The sequence below is a fragment of the Phymastichus coffea genome, unplaced genomic scaffold (genome assembly GCF_024137745.1).
Source record: "Phymastichus coffea isolate CEN01 unplaced genomic scaffold, Cenicafe_Pcof_1.1 PCOF00058, whole genome shotgun sequence".
Lineage (NCBI taxonomy): Eukaryota > Metazoa > Arthropoda > Insecta > Hymenoptera > Eulophidae > Phymastichus > Phymastichus coffea.
In genome coordinates, this window is record NW_026706869.1 from 174,545 (window position 1) to 193,930 (window position 19,386).

The 19,386-nt window shown below is 43.4% G+C and overlaps 2 protein-coding genes across 4 annotated transcripts; one reads left to right on the top strand and one right to left on the bottom strand.

Moving 5' to 3' along the window:
* Positions 1–6: 6 nt before the first annotated feature.
* LOC131666352 (growth factor receptor-bound protein 2) lies at positions 7–6,312 on the bottom strand. The gene is made up of 6 exons (XM_058938959.1): positions 5,833–6,312; positions 4,813–4,910; positions 4,612–4,731; positions 4,060–4,225; positions 3,691–3,864; positions 7–3,612 (listed from the first exon to the last, which is right to left on the bottom strand). The coding sequence occupies exons 1-5, from the start codon at positions 5,908–5,910 to the stop codon at positions 3,691–3,693; spliced, it is 636 nt and encodes a 211-aa protein (XP_058794942.1). The 5' UTR covers positions 5,911–6,312; the 3' UTR covers positions 7–3,612.
* Positions 6,313–6,814: 502 nt separating this feature from the next.
* LOC131666399 (uncharacterized) lies at positions 6,815–8,949 on the top strand. Of its 3 annotated transcripts, XR_009302092.1 has the most exons (6): positions 6,815–6,852; positions 7,380–7,529; positions 7,639–7,799; positions 7,886–7,924; positions 8,004–8,195; positions 8,354–8,949. XR_009302092.1 is itself a non-coding variant. In XM_058939040.1 (5 exons), the coding sequence occupies exons 2-5, from the start codon at positions 7,404–7,406 to the stop codon at positions 8,083–8,085; spliced, it is 408 nt and encodes a 135-aa protein (XP_058795023.1). In that variant the 5' UTR covers positions 6,815–6,852; positions 7,380–7,403; the 3' UTR covers positions 8,086–8,949. The 3 variants fall into 3 exon arrangements, 2 of the variants coding, with proteins under 2 accessions (XP_058795023.1, XP_058795024.1); XM_058939040.1 differs by having other exon boundaries at positions 8,004–8,949; XM_058939041.1 differs by having other exon boundaries at positions 6,834–6,852; positions 7,410–7,529; positions 8,004–8,949.
* Positions 8,950–19,386: the final 10,437 nt, after the last annotated feature.

Genomic DNA, 19,386 nt, shown 5'->3' on the forward strand with positions numbered 1-19,386 from the left:
TATTTAAATATCCTTGTATCAGCAATATACAATGATTTCATTACTTTATAAAATACAAAAATTTGTAATACTTATATATAAATAGATTTGAAAATTATGATGACAAAACAATATATCCAATGACCCAATACAAATTATTATGAATCATTTTGTCTATGATATTTATCTAATTTGCTTGAATTTTCAATTAATTTCATCTCACTTAAACAAATAGGTGTTTTATTGACAGTTTCTGTCACTAACTCTAAATTAAGCTGGTGGATTATAGCATCTTACAACATGCTTTTACAACGCTACAGCTCATAGTTTATGTTCCTGTTTCACAGCAGTTCTATTATTCCATGCTTTCAAAAAATATCATCAAAGATAATAGAACAAAACAACAATATTTTATTAACTTTTTCATACTCAAAATTGTTTTAACTGATATTGTATCTAGACACTGCAAATAATTAGTCATAAAAAAATGACTGTTACAAACTTTTCTTGTCTTAATAATAAATTAATTAATGAAGAATAAAAAATATATAGCGGATATATCACATATACATACGTAGAGTGAGCTGCAGGTAAAAAAACCTTAAGGAAATTATTAAATACCCTAATCACAGAATTCAATGTGATATATTTTGCAGATAAGTATAAATGAATATCTTTTTATACACCTAAAATAAGAGTTAATATACATGAAATCTGGGATTTTTGCATGTTCTGCAAACATTATGTACAGTGAGTAAGCAATGAAAGATGTTCGTTAATGACTTTAATATTAAACTAAACAGGCCTATCTGAAATAAACATGTTTATTGAATATAAACAAATATTTGTTTATTAATTAATTAACTATTTTGTCTATTTATAGGTGATAAATGTTACTTATTCCCGTCAATTTCGATATGAGTCTCATTGTTTTATTTCTACATCCATTAATTTGATCGATTTCTTTATATATACTTATTCAAAGCATAAAGAAATCGACCATGATAAGCATTATAGTAAAGAAATTAAAATCATTAAAAAAACACTAGATATTATCAATAATATTGTCATTTAATAAATCATCAATACTCTGTGTGTGTATGTATGTGTCTAAAATGGATCATGTTATTGATTAGTAGAAAACTTTTTTCATATAATAATACAAATATGTACTTCATTTTCAAAAATCTTATCTTAATTAAATCTATCAAATCTAATTTCTTGTAATGTGTTCACCACACATAATTTTTTGGAATCTGCAAAATTGAAAATATTATTATTCTACGTTATTGCATGTATTTATTATATTAATAATAACATTACAATAGTTGGCTTTCTAAGATTACTATTTTGGATTTGAAAAGTAATTCCCACATTGGAAACTAACTTTTTGTAATTAATGAACTGTAATTTGAAATTAATTACTGCGTGTGCATTGTGCATTGTGCAAAACTACAAAAGTTGTAAATTGCTTTTGAAGTTGACTTCATTCCTATGTTCATTCCAAGTCCAACTTGGCAAAATCAGTTCTGGATTTAATGAGTGGATTATTCATAGTTTCATCTGTGCTGGGACACACATTCTCCTAGTGTTTTGACTTTGTAGGCTTTAAACGAATTGTATTATCTTTACAATCACGTTTTATCTATACATATTTTAGAGAACTATGAAATTCCAATATTTGGTGTCAGTAAACTTATTAAAGTTCAATGCAACAATTCATTTAGTCATTAATGGCAATTGCTCAATATGAATTCTTTTGTTTGGAAATGGCTTGGTTGTTGATGAAGCATAGAATTTTACTAGATACTTTTGTTTTTACGATATCAGAATAATATAATTTCTTAGTAACTATGAAGAAGAAAAATAGTTTCCAAGCTTTTTTTAGTCTTCCATCTCTTCTTACAGAAAAATGTAGCATATGAATGTGAGACATAAGATAAGTATTTTTCAGATAAGTGTGAATACTTTCATATAATTATTCATATTATCCATCCCAAACAAAGAAACTTAGCACAGATTAACAATCAGTTGTCTTATTTTCTTTCGAACTGGTGTCCTTTGACTCTCGTGCTTTCAAACTCATCTTATTACTTAATAATGATATTCACAAAGGTGAAGAAATTTATGATAATTAAATTTAAAAATTTATCACACAATTTCACTTTTTAAAGTTTTAGAAATTAATTCTTGTTACTAACCACTGATATACTAATCTTAGAAAATTGTTTAGTTCACCATGCATTGTAAAGATGATCGTTATCTAAGATTTTAATATTGGGATTTTACTATAGCAAGAAATATATGAATTATTCAGTAATTTACAATAGTCACCCTCATCGATGAACAATCACAAAAGCTACAATAATACCGTATCCAGGAAACAGCACGAAGCAATCAATGATTAATTGTTATTAATTATAAAAACAAAAGTTAATTATTGCCAATAAAACTCACAAAGTATTGTTTTATTGTAAAATACTTGGTTTCGCCGACAAACAAAATATACTGTTCACAATCGAATAAATCAAGAGATCATAGAAAAAACTTACTGAAACGCCGTAAGTCTGGCACATATTCTGTCTTTGCCGTTCAATTACAAAAAAACAAAAAATCTCTTTCTAACGTGCTCTCTTTCTCTCGTTCGCTCTCTTTTTCTCTCTCTTTCTCTCTCTCTCTTTCTCTCAACATACGCAGGCAAATACATATAATGTAGTTAAACGCAAAAACATAATCGTAAAAGTGCGTTTTTTCAATAGTTTATTTCTTTGCATATTCAATTGCAAGAATTATTTTACAGCAACGTTTTCTTTCACGCTTTTCCCACACCCACACACATACAGACAGACACACACGCACACACAAATATGTGTATATATATATGTATATATGTGGATTTTACAATTCTACTGATAAATGAGTTCGATAACACTGTGTGGCATTTTGTAGACCAGCGCTAGCCATTTACATAATAATAGATTTTTCATATTTGTTGTTGTTGTTTCTCTTATCAAGTAAATATTGTTACAATAATTATTTCATTTTCCGCACGAGAAGTAATCGATACTGTCTCTTTGACGCATTAAAGATTCAGTACAGGTGCGGATTGAAAATTTAGTCAAGCATAATATTCAATGACACTTAATACTTAAAGTTTAAGGAGCATGAATTCAAATTGAATTCCAATATCTCTTCGGAAAAGTTATCGTACAAAAAAAGAAAATGATAACACGAGTTGACTAAAAAACTACGAAAAAAGAGTAAGTTTAACACAATCGCTATACTAAGCTCGCAATACTAAGCTTCGTCAAGAACAAAAAAAGGCATCGCAACATGTGTAGATGTGTACGTGCGTGATGTCTCGGAGAGATTCGTCGTCGAATATAACAAGCGCGAAGCAGATGAGCACCGTGAATAAAGGTTGTTATCGTTGAAAGAAAAACGTGAAGAGAGTTCTCAATTGCACCGACCGGCAGTGGCGCGTCGCCTCGACCAGCCGTACACACAGGCGGCCCACTCGATCAACGACGTCTGCAGGATTCTGATTACCAATTCTCTTGTAACCATGATCAGCGAGATTATTGGCATCGCCGCCGCCGAGTCTCCGCGCCATCTATGCTCGCCTCGCGAAGCCTGTAAACATTAAACATATCTAGTAAATACTAAATTATCTTTTTGTTAATTAGGATTACTAAAAATCATGATATTTACCTAGGAGTGATATGGAGTAACGTAGGTGGATGGGAACAATCCCCGTCGATTGCCAATCTCACCATGCCACCAGTGTTGATCCGTACGATCAGTCACAGTAATAACATCACCTCGCCTGAACTCCAATTCACCAGGCTCCTGAGGTGTGAAGTCGTACAGAGCCTGCACCAAACACTAGCAACAACAACATAGACACAAAAATTGGTTATAATGAGGAAAAACGAACGCTTGTTGGCGGCTGGCGCGTGACGTCAAGGCCGCGAATCACTTTCGTAATTGCGCTGCAACTACTACTACCACTGCCGTTGTTCGCGAATGTATTACAGCCTGCAATTGCTTGCTGGCGTTACAAAATTTCATGTAACTCACCTCTTCGGGCACCATGTCGCGCAGCTTCACGTCTTGCGATCGCGATACTGACGCGGTGCGATGGTACTCTACCAGTTCATTCAGACTGCTGAACTTTACCACCCATAGGAAAAACTTGCCTTGAGCGTCCCGTAGAACTTTGAAATGCTGCACACCGTCCGAGCATCTGTAATTTAAAACAACACGTTGAAATAGTCCACATTAACAGTGACGTTGATCGTTAAATTTCATAAGTTGAAACCTCGATAATTTCGCCTTACACGTAAATTTTTCGTAACTAATAATTGTATCAGTGATAGCAACAAAATCTTTATTACGTTAATAAAATATAAAGTAATATATTTTTTCGAAGGACGTCAACTTTAAATAGACTCTTTATAAATAATCACAAATGAAGGTCGTCATCAGAAAAGAAACAATTACAAACGTAAACCGGACAATTAGGTAAATTACTACGTAACTTCTTAACAAAATTATTTGCCAGTATCATTGACGAATTGCGTGGCTCTCAATATACATTTTGGTACGATAGAAACGCGGATAAGAACTTACTTGACGGAAAGAGAAAAGTCACCAGGCGAACTTTCGCTGATCCTTATGAGAAAGGCCCCCTCGTGCTTATTCATTAGTAGCCTCTCGGCGTCTGCTCGAGTTATCCTGCCGTAGTACCAGCTGCAACATTGTTAAAAAATCAATTAACAATATTTCATTTCTTCGATTGAAATATATTTTACAAAGTATACGTGAACTTACTCATGATTTTTCATTTCTATGTAATTACTGGGGATAAGACCTTCCCGCGAGTCAAGCTCAGCTCTATACCAATTCATATCATCTTCCATGTTCAGGATCTGCAAATCGAATTTCGATTCTGATGAATCTTGAAGGACGTGAGTAGTTTATTATTGAAAATGACTATTGATAGACTGATTAATTTATCGTAGCTTCTTTAACTCTAGAAGTAGTTTCATTATTTTCCTTTGCAGGGTATTCTTGTAACACACAAACCTACTTAATTAAATAGTTGTTTATCATAAAGTCACATTGCGCGGTTAATTTAAGCTTTTGTTTTCGAATAAGGATTAAAATAATTAGCCAATCCAGTTTTGATTTTGCCGAGAAACGCTTAAATAACTCAAGAGAAGAAAAAAGTCTAACTAAATTCATCATGGAAAACAAATAAGCCGTGGCAAGCGATAATGCTTTACATTCTAAACGTCTCTGAAAAACACGGAGTGCATCAGTAATCAGTGAATCATGAAAATATCTCGCGTGCCCGATAAAATTCTCGAGTCCGTATTCGAAAAAGATCTGATGGCTGTCGTCGTGACGGCCGCGTACAGACCGCATAAACAGCTGTGTTTAGGCGCACATGTGAAAGCCGATCCTCCAAATTCGGCAGAACTCCGTGCAGCAACTACTCTCGGTCTTCGCGAGAAAGTGGGCCGTCGCTAGTCCCGAAATATCCCACGTGTCTTTGCTTGCGTCAGCGTGATTCACCGAGAGCGGCTACCTGGATCACCATAAAGAACGAGATCGAGCTTGCGTTCGTCCGTCACGCAAACAAACAAAAAAAAGACAAAAAAAGAAAACTGTAGGAGTACGAGATGAAGGAAAAATACGAAAGCTACGAGCAGGACCGAGCTCTGATGGTATATAGCGACGGCCATTTAACGAAACTTCGGGAACTACTTTAGAAAGAGAGAGAGCCCGCGCGGGGGAGGGGCTCAGTTGAAGATTTAAACTAAATTCGAAGAGGATAAAGCGTCAGACCTTGAGCACCTGGCTCCTACGGAAGCTCAACTCGTCCTCAGCGGTGGCAGTGAAGTCGTGCTTCGCTATCGCCTCCATTCTGATTCTCTGTCTCTTTCTCTCTCTCTTCTGTGCCTCGTTCACTCACACTCGTCGTCTCTCCCGTTCGTGCGGTGGACGCGAAGTTGGATTCTCTTTCCGCGGATATATGAAACACTCAAGAACTCATACACATGCACAGATCAGCCGCGCACACGAATGGTTCGTTGCTCGCCTTGTTTTCTCGGCGCTGTCTTATATTGTTGTTCACGCGCGCTCGCGCTGGCTTGGACATAAGTCCATCTTATCGGGCGTTGTTTGAAACTCTCGCTCGTTCTCTTTCTCTCTCTTTCGTTTCTTCTCTGTGTTTCTCTCGCGAGGCGGCTGAAAGCCTAGAGTTTTCTCTCGCTCTCCCTGAACGTTCGTTCGGCTACGTGTGAACGTGTACGTGCCACTGCGTGCCACTGGCCGACGGGAGAGCTATCCTACTCGAGCGAGAGCCGAGTTGAGTTGAGAGCCCCCACCATGGCCGACGCACACACACCCACGCGTCTTGTTTTGTTACTAGTCAACTTCGTTTGCACGTTGATTTTATTTGATTTTCTCCCACCAAAAGTTCTTCTGATAACGTTCTTTTTGTACTTTAATAAGTTGATACTTCATCAAAAGAAGCTCTCATGCGATGATGTCTCTTTTCACAATTATTAATATGAAAGCCAGAAGATCATGGTTTCTGACGGTCATAAACTAACGATGCGATATTCATTCAATAGATTCTTTTCCTGGGAAGCTTTCTTAAATGCCTGAATATTTATTTTTCAATCCTTTGAAATTTCATAGCTTTAAAAGTTCTCCTTAAGTGAATTTTTGATTTTACTCAATGCGACCCGCTACATTTTTAAATAATAAGGCTGATCATTAACCTCTGAACGCATGCGCAAGCAAAAAATTTTTCTCGGCTGGCCTCGGCTGCATATACAAACTACATGCGGCTTTCATTAGGTAGGTCGCCGTAGTTTATTTCGTATATATGCATGCACACACATACATGAAATACAAATAGATCTTCTATCTTTCTTTTTCTGTCTTGTTTTTGTTATTTGATAAGTGATTTTATTTATTTAACGTAATTGAACAGACACTCGTCGATCGCGGAATAGGTTATGATTGTGGTCTTACAAATTGTAATATTCATTTAAACAAGTCCGTATTTGAACATATTTTAGTCATAACTTTATGCGCTTTGAATATTCTTATTTATTTATACTTTATTATTGTAGAGATAAATGGGGTAAAGTGAGAAATTTTTTAAAAACTTTAAGAAATTCTAGAGCACAAAGATACGTGTGCACGCGTTAGCATACCATAAATATTTGCTTACGGTCATTACAAATACACGTCGGTAGCGCATGACAAATATACTTTAATAGTTTGCTCGGAAAGTGACATTTCCAACTACCCCATTTCCAATTTTACCCTACTTACTTCTACCTTATTTACTTCGTTTATTTAACTGTATTTACTATTAGTAAATAAATGTAATCTAATGCAACATGGAGGCAGAACAGAGCCAACCTAGACAATTATTTGCTCCAGTAAAAAATAGTCCCATGCAATTTTCAATCATTCGTAAGAACTTGCTGGCCATTGAATGTAAAAGAGTTATAAAACATATAAAGGTAACTATTTTCTACACAATAATGATCAATAATATTGTATTTGAGTATCAATTAATCATTTCAAATATTAGTTTATTTGATTGATCTTTAAATCTATTTTTATTAACAGGAGCAAGGTGGTGAGTTCATGGGTTTTGATCCAGAAGACAGCAAATATATAAATTTAGCAAGTGACAAATATAAGCCTCCATCAGATCAAATTGTGTTTGAGATCAAATATGTAAAAAAGTGTATAAATGCAAACAGACTTTTGAATTTGGATGCTTTTCAGTAATACACTTACTTTTATACTTATTAAAATTATTTCTAGAACTTGAATATTCAATAATAACCATTATCCATAATTTTTTTTTAAGAATTAGCGGTAAAAAATTATCAGATTCTGGATGTATGAGGTAATAAGCTTAATTTTCTGCAATCCCTGTGAAGTCATAAATACATAAAATATTATAATTTACGTATATTTGTCTTCAGCTTGCATGAATTACTTGAAATCGAAAATTGTGAACATTTGTATACAGCAGAAAAAATTTTAGAAATGATTGAAAAACTGTAAGACAATGAAAAAAAGTATATCGGGCTTCTTTTCAACCAAGAGCTTGCGCTGAGAACGGAAAAATTATTGGATCTAACAGTGACCCCAAATTATGCGTCGATGAGTGTTACGTAAGTGACCTGTCGATCCCTTTGTTTATTTGGCTACTATTCTGTTAATGAAGAAAAAGAAAATCTGTGAACAAAACTGAAAGCTATTATTTCCTAATAAATTTTTGTAATAGCGTATCGAACGATTTTACGATTGCCGTTATTGCTTCTTCTTCCAGCATTGTCATAATTATATAGAAGAGTGGAGAGGGGATGCGATTCGTGCGATCGTATCGAGAAAAACTCTGTTGTTTTTCAGATCGCAGCCAGATTATTATCTCAAGTTTTACAATGGATCATGATTGTGTTTTATACTTTACTAGTTCAGGAAATGAGCAAATAGATCGTTGATATTATAGTATTGAATTTATGCCGTTATTGATTACGAGCTTTCTCAAGCAACTATGTCGAAATTTATTATTTCCGTTAAATAGGAATAATTTTCAAGGATGTCAATATTTGGATTAGCTTTTTGTGATCTAATCAAAACCTTTGCGAGTAATATAAAAAAATCTATTTAATTTATATTATGTGAACGGTTGAATGATATTAAGAAAATAACAATTGCATCGTTGCCAATTACGTTTGTCGTTTGTTATTGAAATAATAATTACAATTAAAGCGTAAGCTTTGTTGTGAAATTATTCAATTAATTTGTGTTAATAGAAAAACAATTTATTATGTAATATTAATACCTACAAAGAGTGAAAAATGAAGCATGTATTTTTTATTAAATATATTTCAAATGAAGTTTGAGCGATTGTAATAAAAGCTATTTCCGTATATGATGTTTACTTTTCTGATAAGGAACTGTCTATAAGAGTCATGGAACATCGGACTTCGAATGTTGGTTGGATACTACGGTAAAAAAACGAATTAATTGTTTGTTATTATTTTACCAAAGATTTGTGCATGGTCTGAAAATATCACATAGAACATTTATTTTTATTTTACTAACTAATGTTAAATAAATAATTCAGTTTTACACCTTTGTACATGTCTGGCGTTGGATGTCCGATGTCCTATGACTCTTATGAAAAAAGTCTCTAATCGTCGATTACCTCGATAATTAGGAACAATATATTTATTTAACAATATAAGCCATTTCCAGCACTGCAAGCGTCATTGTTCACATAAAATATGGACATTATTGAATTTGTAAATAAAACATCAAACACAGACACGTGCACTCTTCGTTGCGAGCTAAAGCCAGCAGCACAAAAATTTACGGCGTTCTTTCAAACGCTTTTTTCCAAGGCAGCTCTCTATCTAGGAAAAAATCTAGATTGACCCGACGGTCTAGTTGCTGCTCATCCCTCGGGAAAACGCAATTTTGCAGCGTTGCTGCTCTTTTTTTTTTCTTCCGTTCGCCCGTGCGACGACCCTTCTAAAAGCTGTGTCATTAGGCGCAAGAGCTCATCATTTCTGCAAGCTTCTTTGGCACCGTACGGGTAGTGAAAACTTTTACCGTACAGAGGTAATAATATCTCAAAAGAAATTTCACGCAGAGCGCAATTTCGTAAGCATTCACAACGGCATCTCTATCACATGTTGATTCATAATCTCGATAAATACTTCGCTCTCGCTCTCCGCGTTTTAATATCCAGGCGAGCGTCGAGCCTAAAAAGAATCGTGAGATGAAGTCAGCTTTCGGAGGTTTACGCCTAGTGTAAACCTTCGGTCTTCGACCTCGGGATTACGGGGCTTGGAGACGCGCGCAGAGAGGGCGACGACTCACTCGCGACGCGTGAGGTAGAGACGCAAATGCGATGACGAAAGCGTCGGGGTGGCTCGCTGATTTTTCGCGCGGGAGGAATCGCTCGTTCGCTCGCAAATACGTGGTACGAGACCGTTTGCGCACGTATGCGCGCAAGATCCGCGTCGCGAAAGACAGTCACGCAAGCGGATGTATATACAGGAGCAACCACTGACGTAATCCAAGTCTGTCCCGGTGACGCAGGAGTTTTTGCCGTCCGCTGTTGCTTTCGCTCGTTTTCCCTTCGTGATTCAAGGAAACTGGCGAAGTCGCAACGGCGCTGACACATTCGTTTGAAATCGAAGGCGCCGGCCTTTCGTGCACGCATAGCTCTTGCCGATAAAGTCGCAGTTGCAGAGGCGGTCGTACAGTGCTGCCGCCAGTCAGCCAGGCGCGTCGACTCGCAAAACTCTATCGGTAAGAAGAAGCCGCTCGGCGCGATATATATATAATTAGTGAAGGAACGTACGGCCGCAGCCACGTCGCGAAATATATATATAGGCAATGTGCGCGAAAACAAACAGACTGAGAGAGCAGGACGCGAGCGCACTGCGCTCCTCGCGTTACGGCCCGTGTGCGCTGCGTGCACGTGTATGTACGTGAAGAGAGAGAGAGAGAGAGAGAGAGAGAGAGAGAGAGAGAGAGAGAGAGAGACAGAACAGAGACAGACAGACAGACAGAGATCGGAGCGAGGCGGGCTGTAACAGGTGTTTGTTTCTCGGCCGCGGGAGCATGATTTTCACAGGTGGCTTCGGTTGCAGCTCGAGATGAGTCAGACGCGCGGCGTGCGGAAACATTGAAAACAGAAAGAAAAGAGCCGAGCGAGAGCTAACGAGACGACGCCAGGTGATAAATGACTCGTCGCTCGCCGCGCCATCGGCGTCCGTGTAGCTGCAGTGGAGAGAAAAAAAAAATTTTGCTTCGTTTTTTTTTGTATTTTCTTTTTTTTCTGAACGTCGGCGGGCGTCAACCCCTTCCTGCGCTCGCAATCGTCGCGGCCGTGTTTCGGCGCTTGCTCCTCGCGTCGTTGAGCTCGAGTTTTTCGGAGCACGACGACAATTATCTCTTGAATTTTCATTGGCCTTGTGGTCGACGTTGTCTTTTTCTCATTCAGCTTGGCGTCGCACATTGCAATTTGTCTCGGATGCCGGCTGGCCGAGTTCGAAGTCACAATTAGCACGGCTCGAATCGATTGTACGAAACGCGCTCGTGTCGCTTGGAGGACGCGCCGCCACCTCCGAAAGCAACGCTCCGCTTCGCTCGCCTCTCAATCCTGGCCGTGGAAGCGTCGTCATTTTCTCGACGTCGCCACGATCTCATCTTGGACGAAACGTACATCGCTATGGTAGCTCGAGGCCGTGGCGCGCGATGACGTAACGACACGAGAGCACCATAAAAGTCGCCGCTCGGTCGGCCATGCGGATAGCCGCCTCTTGCGGCGCGCTCGCGGCTCATCAGCGAGATAAAGACGGCGAAATACCACCCGTTGAGACGCTCGCCTGCATACTGCAACTAGACGCTGTGCTCGATTTTGAGGCGCGCAATGCCTTATGGTCGTTTGTCGTATCGAAGAAAAGCGATTTTTTGCGATTCTTTCCGGTCTAGTAAAAGTCAACTGTCGGGGCGGTTTATCGTTTCCACGCAGACCTGGGAAGGGGGAGGGGGTTGGGACGAAAGTGCTACGATGGTACCTTCGTCCCAAGTCCTAATGTAAGCGCAGACACGTGCGAAATGATAAATGCCAATGACCGCGAGCGGAACAGATGCCGTGGCCCTCGAATGAATTCTGCGCGATAGCACGCGCGAATCCTGAAACCGTGAAATTGTCCGAGCTTTCGCAATTGGTTGGTTCGTCTGAGCTTCGTTGTGGAGCGACGCGCGTCGCACATCATTACGCCAAGCTGTACACGGTTCGGAAGCGACACGACCCATTCGCTGCAGAGGCACATCCCAACGCGCGCCCGCACCTCACCACGACTGCGAGTTGCAGGACTGTGGACTGAAGCCCGCGCGAAATCCGCGGTCACAGCGAGGCTCATCGCGATAAGCGCCGTCGACATTCTCGCGCGAGCTGCCTACTAAGGTCAACCAGATAAGGCCGTATCGCGCACATGCGTGTGTGCAATGCGCGAGCGACGATTTACTTACCGACCAAGACACAGAGAGAAACGGAAAGAAGTCGATTTGGTTTTCATTGTGACTGCCGATGACAGCACATGGAAAACACGCCAGTAAGGACTTCCGTAACGAGAAAATACCCGGCCGACTATGATTGCTCTGGGAAAAAGAAATCGGATTTCGAGCGATGCGGCTCGAGTGGATTTTAATTTGCGTTGTTCCGTTTGCAAACTCGTTATTTTCGATAATTGCCTTTTTTTCGGGAGAGCGAGACAGGGCTGTAATTAAGCCGAGATCGATCAATTTTTATGTGCGGGCAAACAAACCAGTGTATGCAGCGTCGAGTAAAACAATTACCACACTGTTTGGCGAGGATCGAATTGACGTAATTTCGCGAGGTGCAGCTGAGTCGATTCGATTTGGAGATAGAGCTCGATCGATTCGGTTTAGCCAAGTCAAGCACCTTCGCGCGTATATATGGACAGCGTTCACGACGAGCGCGTTAAGGGGGTGCCTAATCGCTTTTCAAACAAACATATACATGCAGAAGCAAAACACAGAACTACTTCTCAACGAAGTCCAACTTGTCGTCGGCGCTTCGCGAAAATACTTGGTTTATAATACACCGCGATAGCTAACTAAAGACTACAAGGACTATAGCATCCGATGACGTGCTTATTTTTCCTATAACCCGACAACCAAGTTGCGACCGAATGTCTAAAGGAGAAATACGATCGGAAGTGGAAACTCATTGGGAAGGAAAAAACGAGTCGCGAGCACCTTGAATAAACCGGTGAGTGAGAACAAAAGAGCCCGTAGGTGTATCGATTGCCGCGAGCAGAGGCAGCGGCGCGCTGAAATATTCATAACGGGGAAGGTGAAAAAAAAAAAAAAGTGAAAAAACGCGATTCGGGGTCACTGCGCGGGCATCCCTCTCGTAATTTCGCATCGCGGAGATAAGACCGCTTGTCAGTTTGATCGTTGGGGGCTCGCCGCCGCCGAGCGGCAAGCTCCCATTGTGCCTGGCGCGCCGCTCGCCCGGATCGCGGCCGACAAGCCCGCCGAGGCCGCGATTATCGCCGAGAAAATAATCAGCTGTCGTCGAATCCAAATGTCGGCGTGCGTACACGACAATGCTTTTACTTGCTCGACGCGCGGGAGCTCGCCGTTAGTAGCGTATTCGTGTACGCGCGGACACGAGCGAACGGTGGCACTATCGAAGCGGCATCGTCTCTCGCGGCCAGCCCCGGGCGGCTATTATTGGTTCGTCCAGCTCGCGGCCAGCGAAAGTGGAGCAGCTCGATCGTCCTCGCGGATCGGGCGCCTCGGCCGAGCGTCGCGTCGTCGGGATCGACGCGCGCCGGAGTGTCCCCGCGGGGATCCAACGTCACGCGCGACGGCAGACTCTCTCCCGCGACGACGCCGGGCTCGTCTGCGTTTTGCGAAATCGCGGCGAGCGCGGACGAGCGACGCTCCTCTCTAGAGCTTCCATTGCACCCCGAGATATTCAAGATGGAGATCCGTAATAGCGGGGTTCCTTGTTGTTTATTCACGCCGCACACTGTGTCCTGCATCAAACTAATTGTGATCGACGCATCAACTGTCACCTGTTTTGGTGAAAATCTTTACTCTCCAACGGGCTTTTCTTCTGAAAGAATCGGCGACCACCCTTTCTAGCCTGTCGCATGCATCGACAATTGGAAGGAAAACCGAGGGTATACAGCAGCGGGTCGTCCAAATTGTCGGCTCGTGAAATTTTTCAGCGGGGCGTGACCTGGAAACCTCTGTAGAAAGCAAATTTCGTGGCGATGCAGAAAAAGCTATAAATAGACGATCGATTTTTCGTTTTAGTTCCACTTAACCAAGAAATAATAACCTTAAACGTAAACCGTGCATCTGTTCATCGCTTACGGTAATGGTCTAAACTCTTTTCTGGAAAAGAGCTTAGATGTCCCAATCCTTGACATCTACGCAGTGTTCGGTGCCTTGCGCACGACTCGTAGTCGATTTGTCGTGCATTAAGACAAAGTGCAAGCCCATTCGATCGGCTAATTAGTCCGAATCCCATGGGTCAATGAGGCGTAGTTATGTAATTAGTTATGCTAACGAGAACGTAGCTTGGAAAGATCGCTGCGACGAACGACCCCCGTAGAGAGTGTTCTTTTTTCTTTTTTCTTTTTTTTGCGCTCTCGATCGGATCGACCCGCACGGTGTCTGTCAGCCACCGAAGGCTTCGCTTTATCGCCGTCGCCGCAGCTTGCAAAGTAGATACGCGAGCCCGATTATCCGTGGGTTGCGGTTCGACTTTGGCTGGCAATCGTATAAATTGATTAGCGTATGAAAATCAGCGCTCGCCAGTTCGCTTTCCCGCGATTCGGTTGGCCAGATCACGACGAGATTTCACGACGGGTTTCGCGCAGAGCTCGCGACGAGTTTCATCGGGTTTTTATTGGATTTTCGCGCGTGCGCTCTAAACTTCGTAACTTCGTTCTCGGTCGAGACGAGTTCGAAGCACCGAAAGAGTCTATCACGCGACTGTGAACGAAGGAGAAAAAAAGCAGGATACGATGCTGAAATTTTCAGCACTTATCGGTCGAGCCTGTCGTGCGGAGTAAAGTCGAACGCGTACGCGCTGTCTGTGCTCTAATCGCACGCAAAATTTATATGTCGAGCGATAAAAATATAAATCGCCGTTTTCCTTCGATGCAGTATGCAGGGATAAAGTATCAACAAACTTTTTCAATGCACCCGCGTGACAAAGACCAGATCGATAAGATTCCATAAAACAAAAAGCCATGAAGCTTTGCAGAAAGATAAGATTACCTCGTTCGCTCCAATCGACCGTTTTATTTTAAAAATATATAAAAATCTGCTACTACGGCGTATGGAGGATCGAGCGAAAAAAGGAAATAAAAAAATGGCAGAGAGCGGACGAGCGAGCTTTTCATTAATTAATAGAATATCGATCAGCGTCCAATAAAGCATCCCTCGCTTGCGCCACGCTCGCTGCTTTTTCCCTCGGTATACTTTCGATAATTAAATAGCAAGCGCGCGTTTGCCGCTCGGCGCCGTTGTATTCGTTTTTTCTGCGCTTGCTTTTCGATGGTCACGAGGCCTTTCTACTTTGTTGTTTGTTTTGTTTTCGTTAGTGATCGATGAAATTTTCACCGGCGAGGGCAAGTGTCATCGGCGAGCGCAAATCCGCGGCGTCCGTGGATAACGAAAAAGAGGCACTTCGCATGCCTACGACGAACGAGACGGAGCGCGCACCGCTCGTGGAAGACAAAGGCTCGGAGCGCAAACAGGACTCCCTTGCTCTCTCGGTGCGGCCGTCGGCTCGGGTTACGCAGAAGCCGCGCGCGCGGGGACGCCTGCGGTCACGCGGGAGTACGCGCGAACGGAGCGCGATCGCGAGCTCGCGGGGACGGGCTCGTTTCCGGGGATTCGTCCGTCGCCACGAGGCCTGGAGAGGAGTTTCGAGTTGGCTCGCGTTCCGCGGGGGAGAGCCAGCGGACCGTACGCCCGCCGTCCCTCGGCGCACCGACTCGTCGCTCTGCTCGCGTCGGTCGCCCGCTGCGCTCTCGAGGATTGCAGAGCCGAGAGACTCCGACCACCGGCGTGCATTGTCGTCCGGGCGGAATAGCGGTCCCTCGGTCGGGTCGCCGTTCGGCCGGCTGCTCTCGCCGCCAGTGAATCGTTACAGCGAACCGTCTACCGGAGTCCCGATAATGCACGAACGGGTGGACGGCTGAGTCGTTGGCTCGGTCAAGACAATACTGCTCGGGTACGCGCGCGCTCCAAAGGCGGGTCTCCTCGGAATCGATTGCGTAACGCCTTTCGTCCGCGTGTGCAGAAGAAGGGGGCAGGCAGGCAGGCAGGCAGGCAGGCAGACAGACAGAAAGCTCAGCTGTTTTCCTCGTCCTTTTCTTCGCGTCCGCCCGCTGACGTAGATGGCAGCGGGGTCAAGGTCGCGCGCACACATTGGCAGCCCATAATCCAATCGACGATATGCGCGCGCGGCGCGAAATGGCAAGCGATTGGCGCGAGTCCCGGCGCTCGGGGGGCCGGTGCACGCGAGCGATACGCGTCTTTCGCGACGTATTGTTGCAGCTCGCCGCCCCTACCCCCCTCTCGCCCGTCGGTACCTCGTCGCGGCGGTCGAAAAGTTTGAAGGCGAGCGGCGCAATGTCAAAGTCGCGCTCTGCCACCTCCTGCCCGTCGTGCGCGCGGTTCATTGATCGGAACAGCTCGTCTGTGATTCATCGACGGCGGCGGCGCGGCGGCGGTAAACAGTGGTGTAAGCGCGTCGGTGTGAATGCACCTCTTCGCCGTGCGATGCCGCACGCACACGCGCGCGCAGCTGAGCGCCTGCGGTAGGTCAGCGCCAGCTTCTATCGGTCGTTAGCCTACATACCCGACGCAGATCTTTCTCTCTCTCTCTCGCTCTCTCTCTCTCTCTCTTTCTCCCACGTGACTTTGTTTTCGAGAGCACGTGCTTTTACTGCGCGCCTTCTCCTCTTTTTCCCCCCTTCGGCTGAGAGAGTCGCACACACGTGTAAAACGCTGCTGCCGCATGCGACTTTTGCCGCTCGGAGATTCGACGGATAAGGACGGAGCTACTAGCCTCTCTCTCTCTCTCTCTCTCTCTCTCTCCCTCTTTCAACTTTCATTCACTCGAGCTCTACAAATAAACTCCCCACCGCTCTCGATGCCCGTCCGTGTACTTGCACATTGTGCATGAATGACGATCTCAGTCGCGGCTTTTCCTTCCGCGCTCGCCGAGTGCCTGTGGTCGTTACGCGCGTTGTACGCCGGTACTTCGGTCACGTCGAACGCACGGCTGCCGATTCTTTGCGTAGGCGTCGGCTGTTTCATCGCGTTTTTCAATGGACCGACCGTCGGTGACGATAAGCAACGGCGGAGCGGCAGAGTTTTCGTTCCGACTTCTCATTGTCGGATGGACGCGTCTTTCCTCTTTCCACGCGTCGTCATTGAAAAAAAAAAAAAAACGGCGCTGCTGCATTATTTATAACGCCGTGGCGCTCATGAAAAAATCATGCGCGCGCGTGCGAGAATTGAGAAATTTTTCAAACGAATAATTACGCGCGCCGGGAGATTTCAGCGCGCTAATTCTCTTGCTCCGGCGCTTTCTACGCTTCGCCTCGGCGTCGTCGCCGCCGCGCGTCGAACTTGATCCTCTCGCTTCTCTTCTTCGCAGCCGCCTCCCGGTGCCCCGGGAGATTGAAAAATTTCCGCTCGATTACGTCGCTGCCAATGAACTTTTTCTTCGCGTGTTGGCGGAGAAGACGGGCCCTTTGTGCCTCGGCGCGCTCCGACGTGTTCTCGCGCTGAGCTATTAAGGCCATTAACGCCGGGGAAGCCCTCGTCTCGTCTTATGGCCGCGAGCGCGGTGCGGTCGCTCTCGATGAACCAACTTTTCCTCGAGGTCGTCGCGTCGACGCGGAAGCCCGCGCTTCGTCCACCGCGGATGCAGGCAGCGACGAGCTGGCGCGAGGTATCGATCTCACGGGGGGGGGGGGGGGGGGTACGCTTACACCGCCGCCCCCCGCCGCGACCAGCGACGTCGCCGTCGTCTCGTTCGTTTCGTATAGCTGTGCCTTTTTCCCCGCGACCCAGGGATTAAATTTTTTTCCGGCGCGACGATAATTGCTGGCGCGCTCGCTACTCGCCCGCGAAAAAATTGCATTTCATTAGTTTGTACTTGTTTTTTTTTTTTTTTTTTCATTTTGCCCCCGCCTCGCGCCATCCGCTCCCCGCGTTTAATTGGTGTCCCGCGAGCGCGTGGACTTTTTTTCAACGACTAAATTTTATGTCGTTTTTTTCGTTCAGTAACGCCCTAAGTGATTCGGATAGGCTTTTAACGTGTTTTTTTAGGAAATTCACTGATCGAGTTGGGCAGTTTTCTGTTGGCCGGATAGTTCGCTCGATTTTACAAGAGATTCACGGTGAACGACAGATAGATTTGCTAAATGTTCTGCTTGAGTTGATAAAAATTAATCAGTGATAAAATTTACAGTTTAGCATCCGATTTAGAATTATTAACTCATAATGAACAATGTTATTTCATCGTTGTACTTGTTTACATTCTCATAAAATATTACCAACCAGAAAGAAAACTTTAGCCGTTAATATTTAATGAATTTCGTACCCACAACGCATAGCATTTCGGTTTCATGCGAATTAAGTGTTATCGGCAATGTTTATTAATATTGTATATATCAATTTAAGGTGATCTTTCGATAAACGAATTCTTTCGATAAAACTGACTAACGGGAAAAACAGAAGAGCGGCAAATTCATTTCTACGATCAAGCAAACTTTGTTTACCACTCGGACGAAATAATCGTAACGTTCGTTTTCAGTCATTTACGTCAAGTAATCGACGTCACTTTGACGGAAAAATTGTCAATGAAGCTCACTTTCGTACGAAAATACAACGAAAATAAACGAAAATATAGAACAGCCGCGAGCGTGGAATGAAGGCAAAAAAGGAGCCCGTCGCGTCTCCCTTGCGGTGGCAAATTTTATTTCGATCCCTGGCGACTAACGACGTTGCCGGAGAGCAAACTTCGCCCTCGCTCGCGCAGGAAATCGAAAGAAGCGCTGACATAACTTTTATTTTTTATCGTGGAGGGAAAAAAAAATACTCTTGCCGCGTATGATTTCGTTTTTCCGTGGCGGAACTTTGCGCGCACTGCGGATTCAGCCCGGCCGAACATTTTTTTTCTTCCTCGTTTGATCCTGTCTTGCGTGGCCCAACGTGGGGGGATCGCTCGTCTGGTAATGCATGTGGAATTGACAAACTTTAACTACGAGACAGATTTACCACACGAGGTGTATTTGCCAACGGGCGAATTTATTGTGGACAGGAAAATAACGTGACGCGCGATATTTAGAACATTATATCGTGCGACGAGTGTTTTCTTTTTAGACGAATTCTTTGAAAACTATATCGTTCAGTCTACATTGGGCAACCAGATCGTACAATTTTCAACCAGAGATTTTTTATTTGAAAACACCAATGGTACGACTTACGAGGGCAAAAGCTGGCCTTCCGCACTTTTCCAAACAACCCATTGCGCAATGTTTGTACGCGTCATTCACGCATTTTGCACACAATACGCCCTCCCCTTACGTTGAGTATGATTTCAGCATTTCTCCACGGGATTCATTAAATGCAAAAATCAATTGCGATGGCGCGACGACGGCAATGGGAAAACAAGCCTGTAAAAATGTTGATTCGGAATAAACGAAACAGAAGTAGCTCCTTGGAAATAAAAAAAAAGCACCTACACGTGCAGGAGAGAGTTTGAAATCC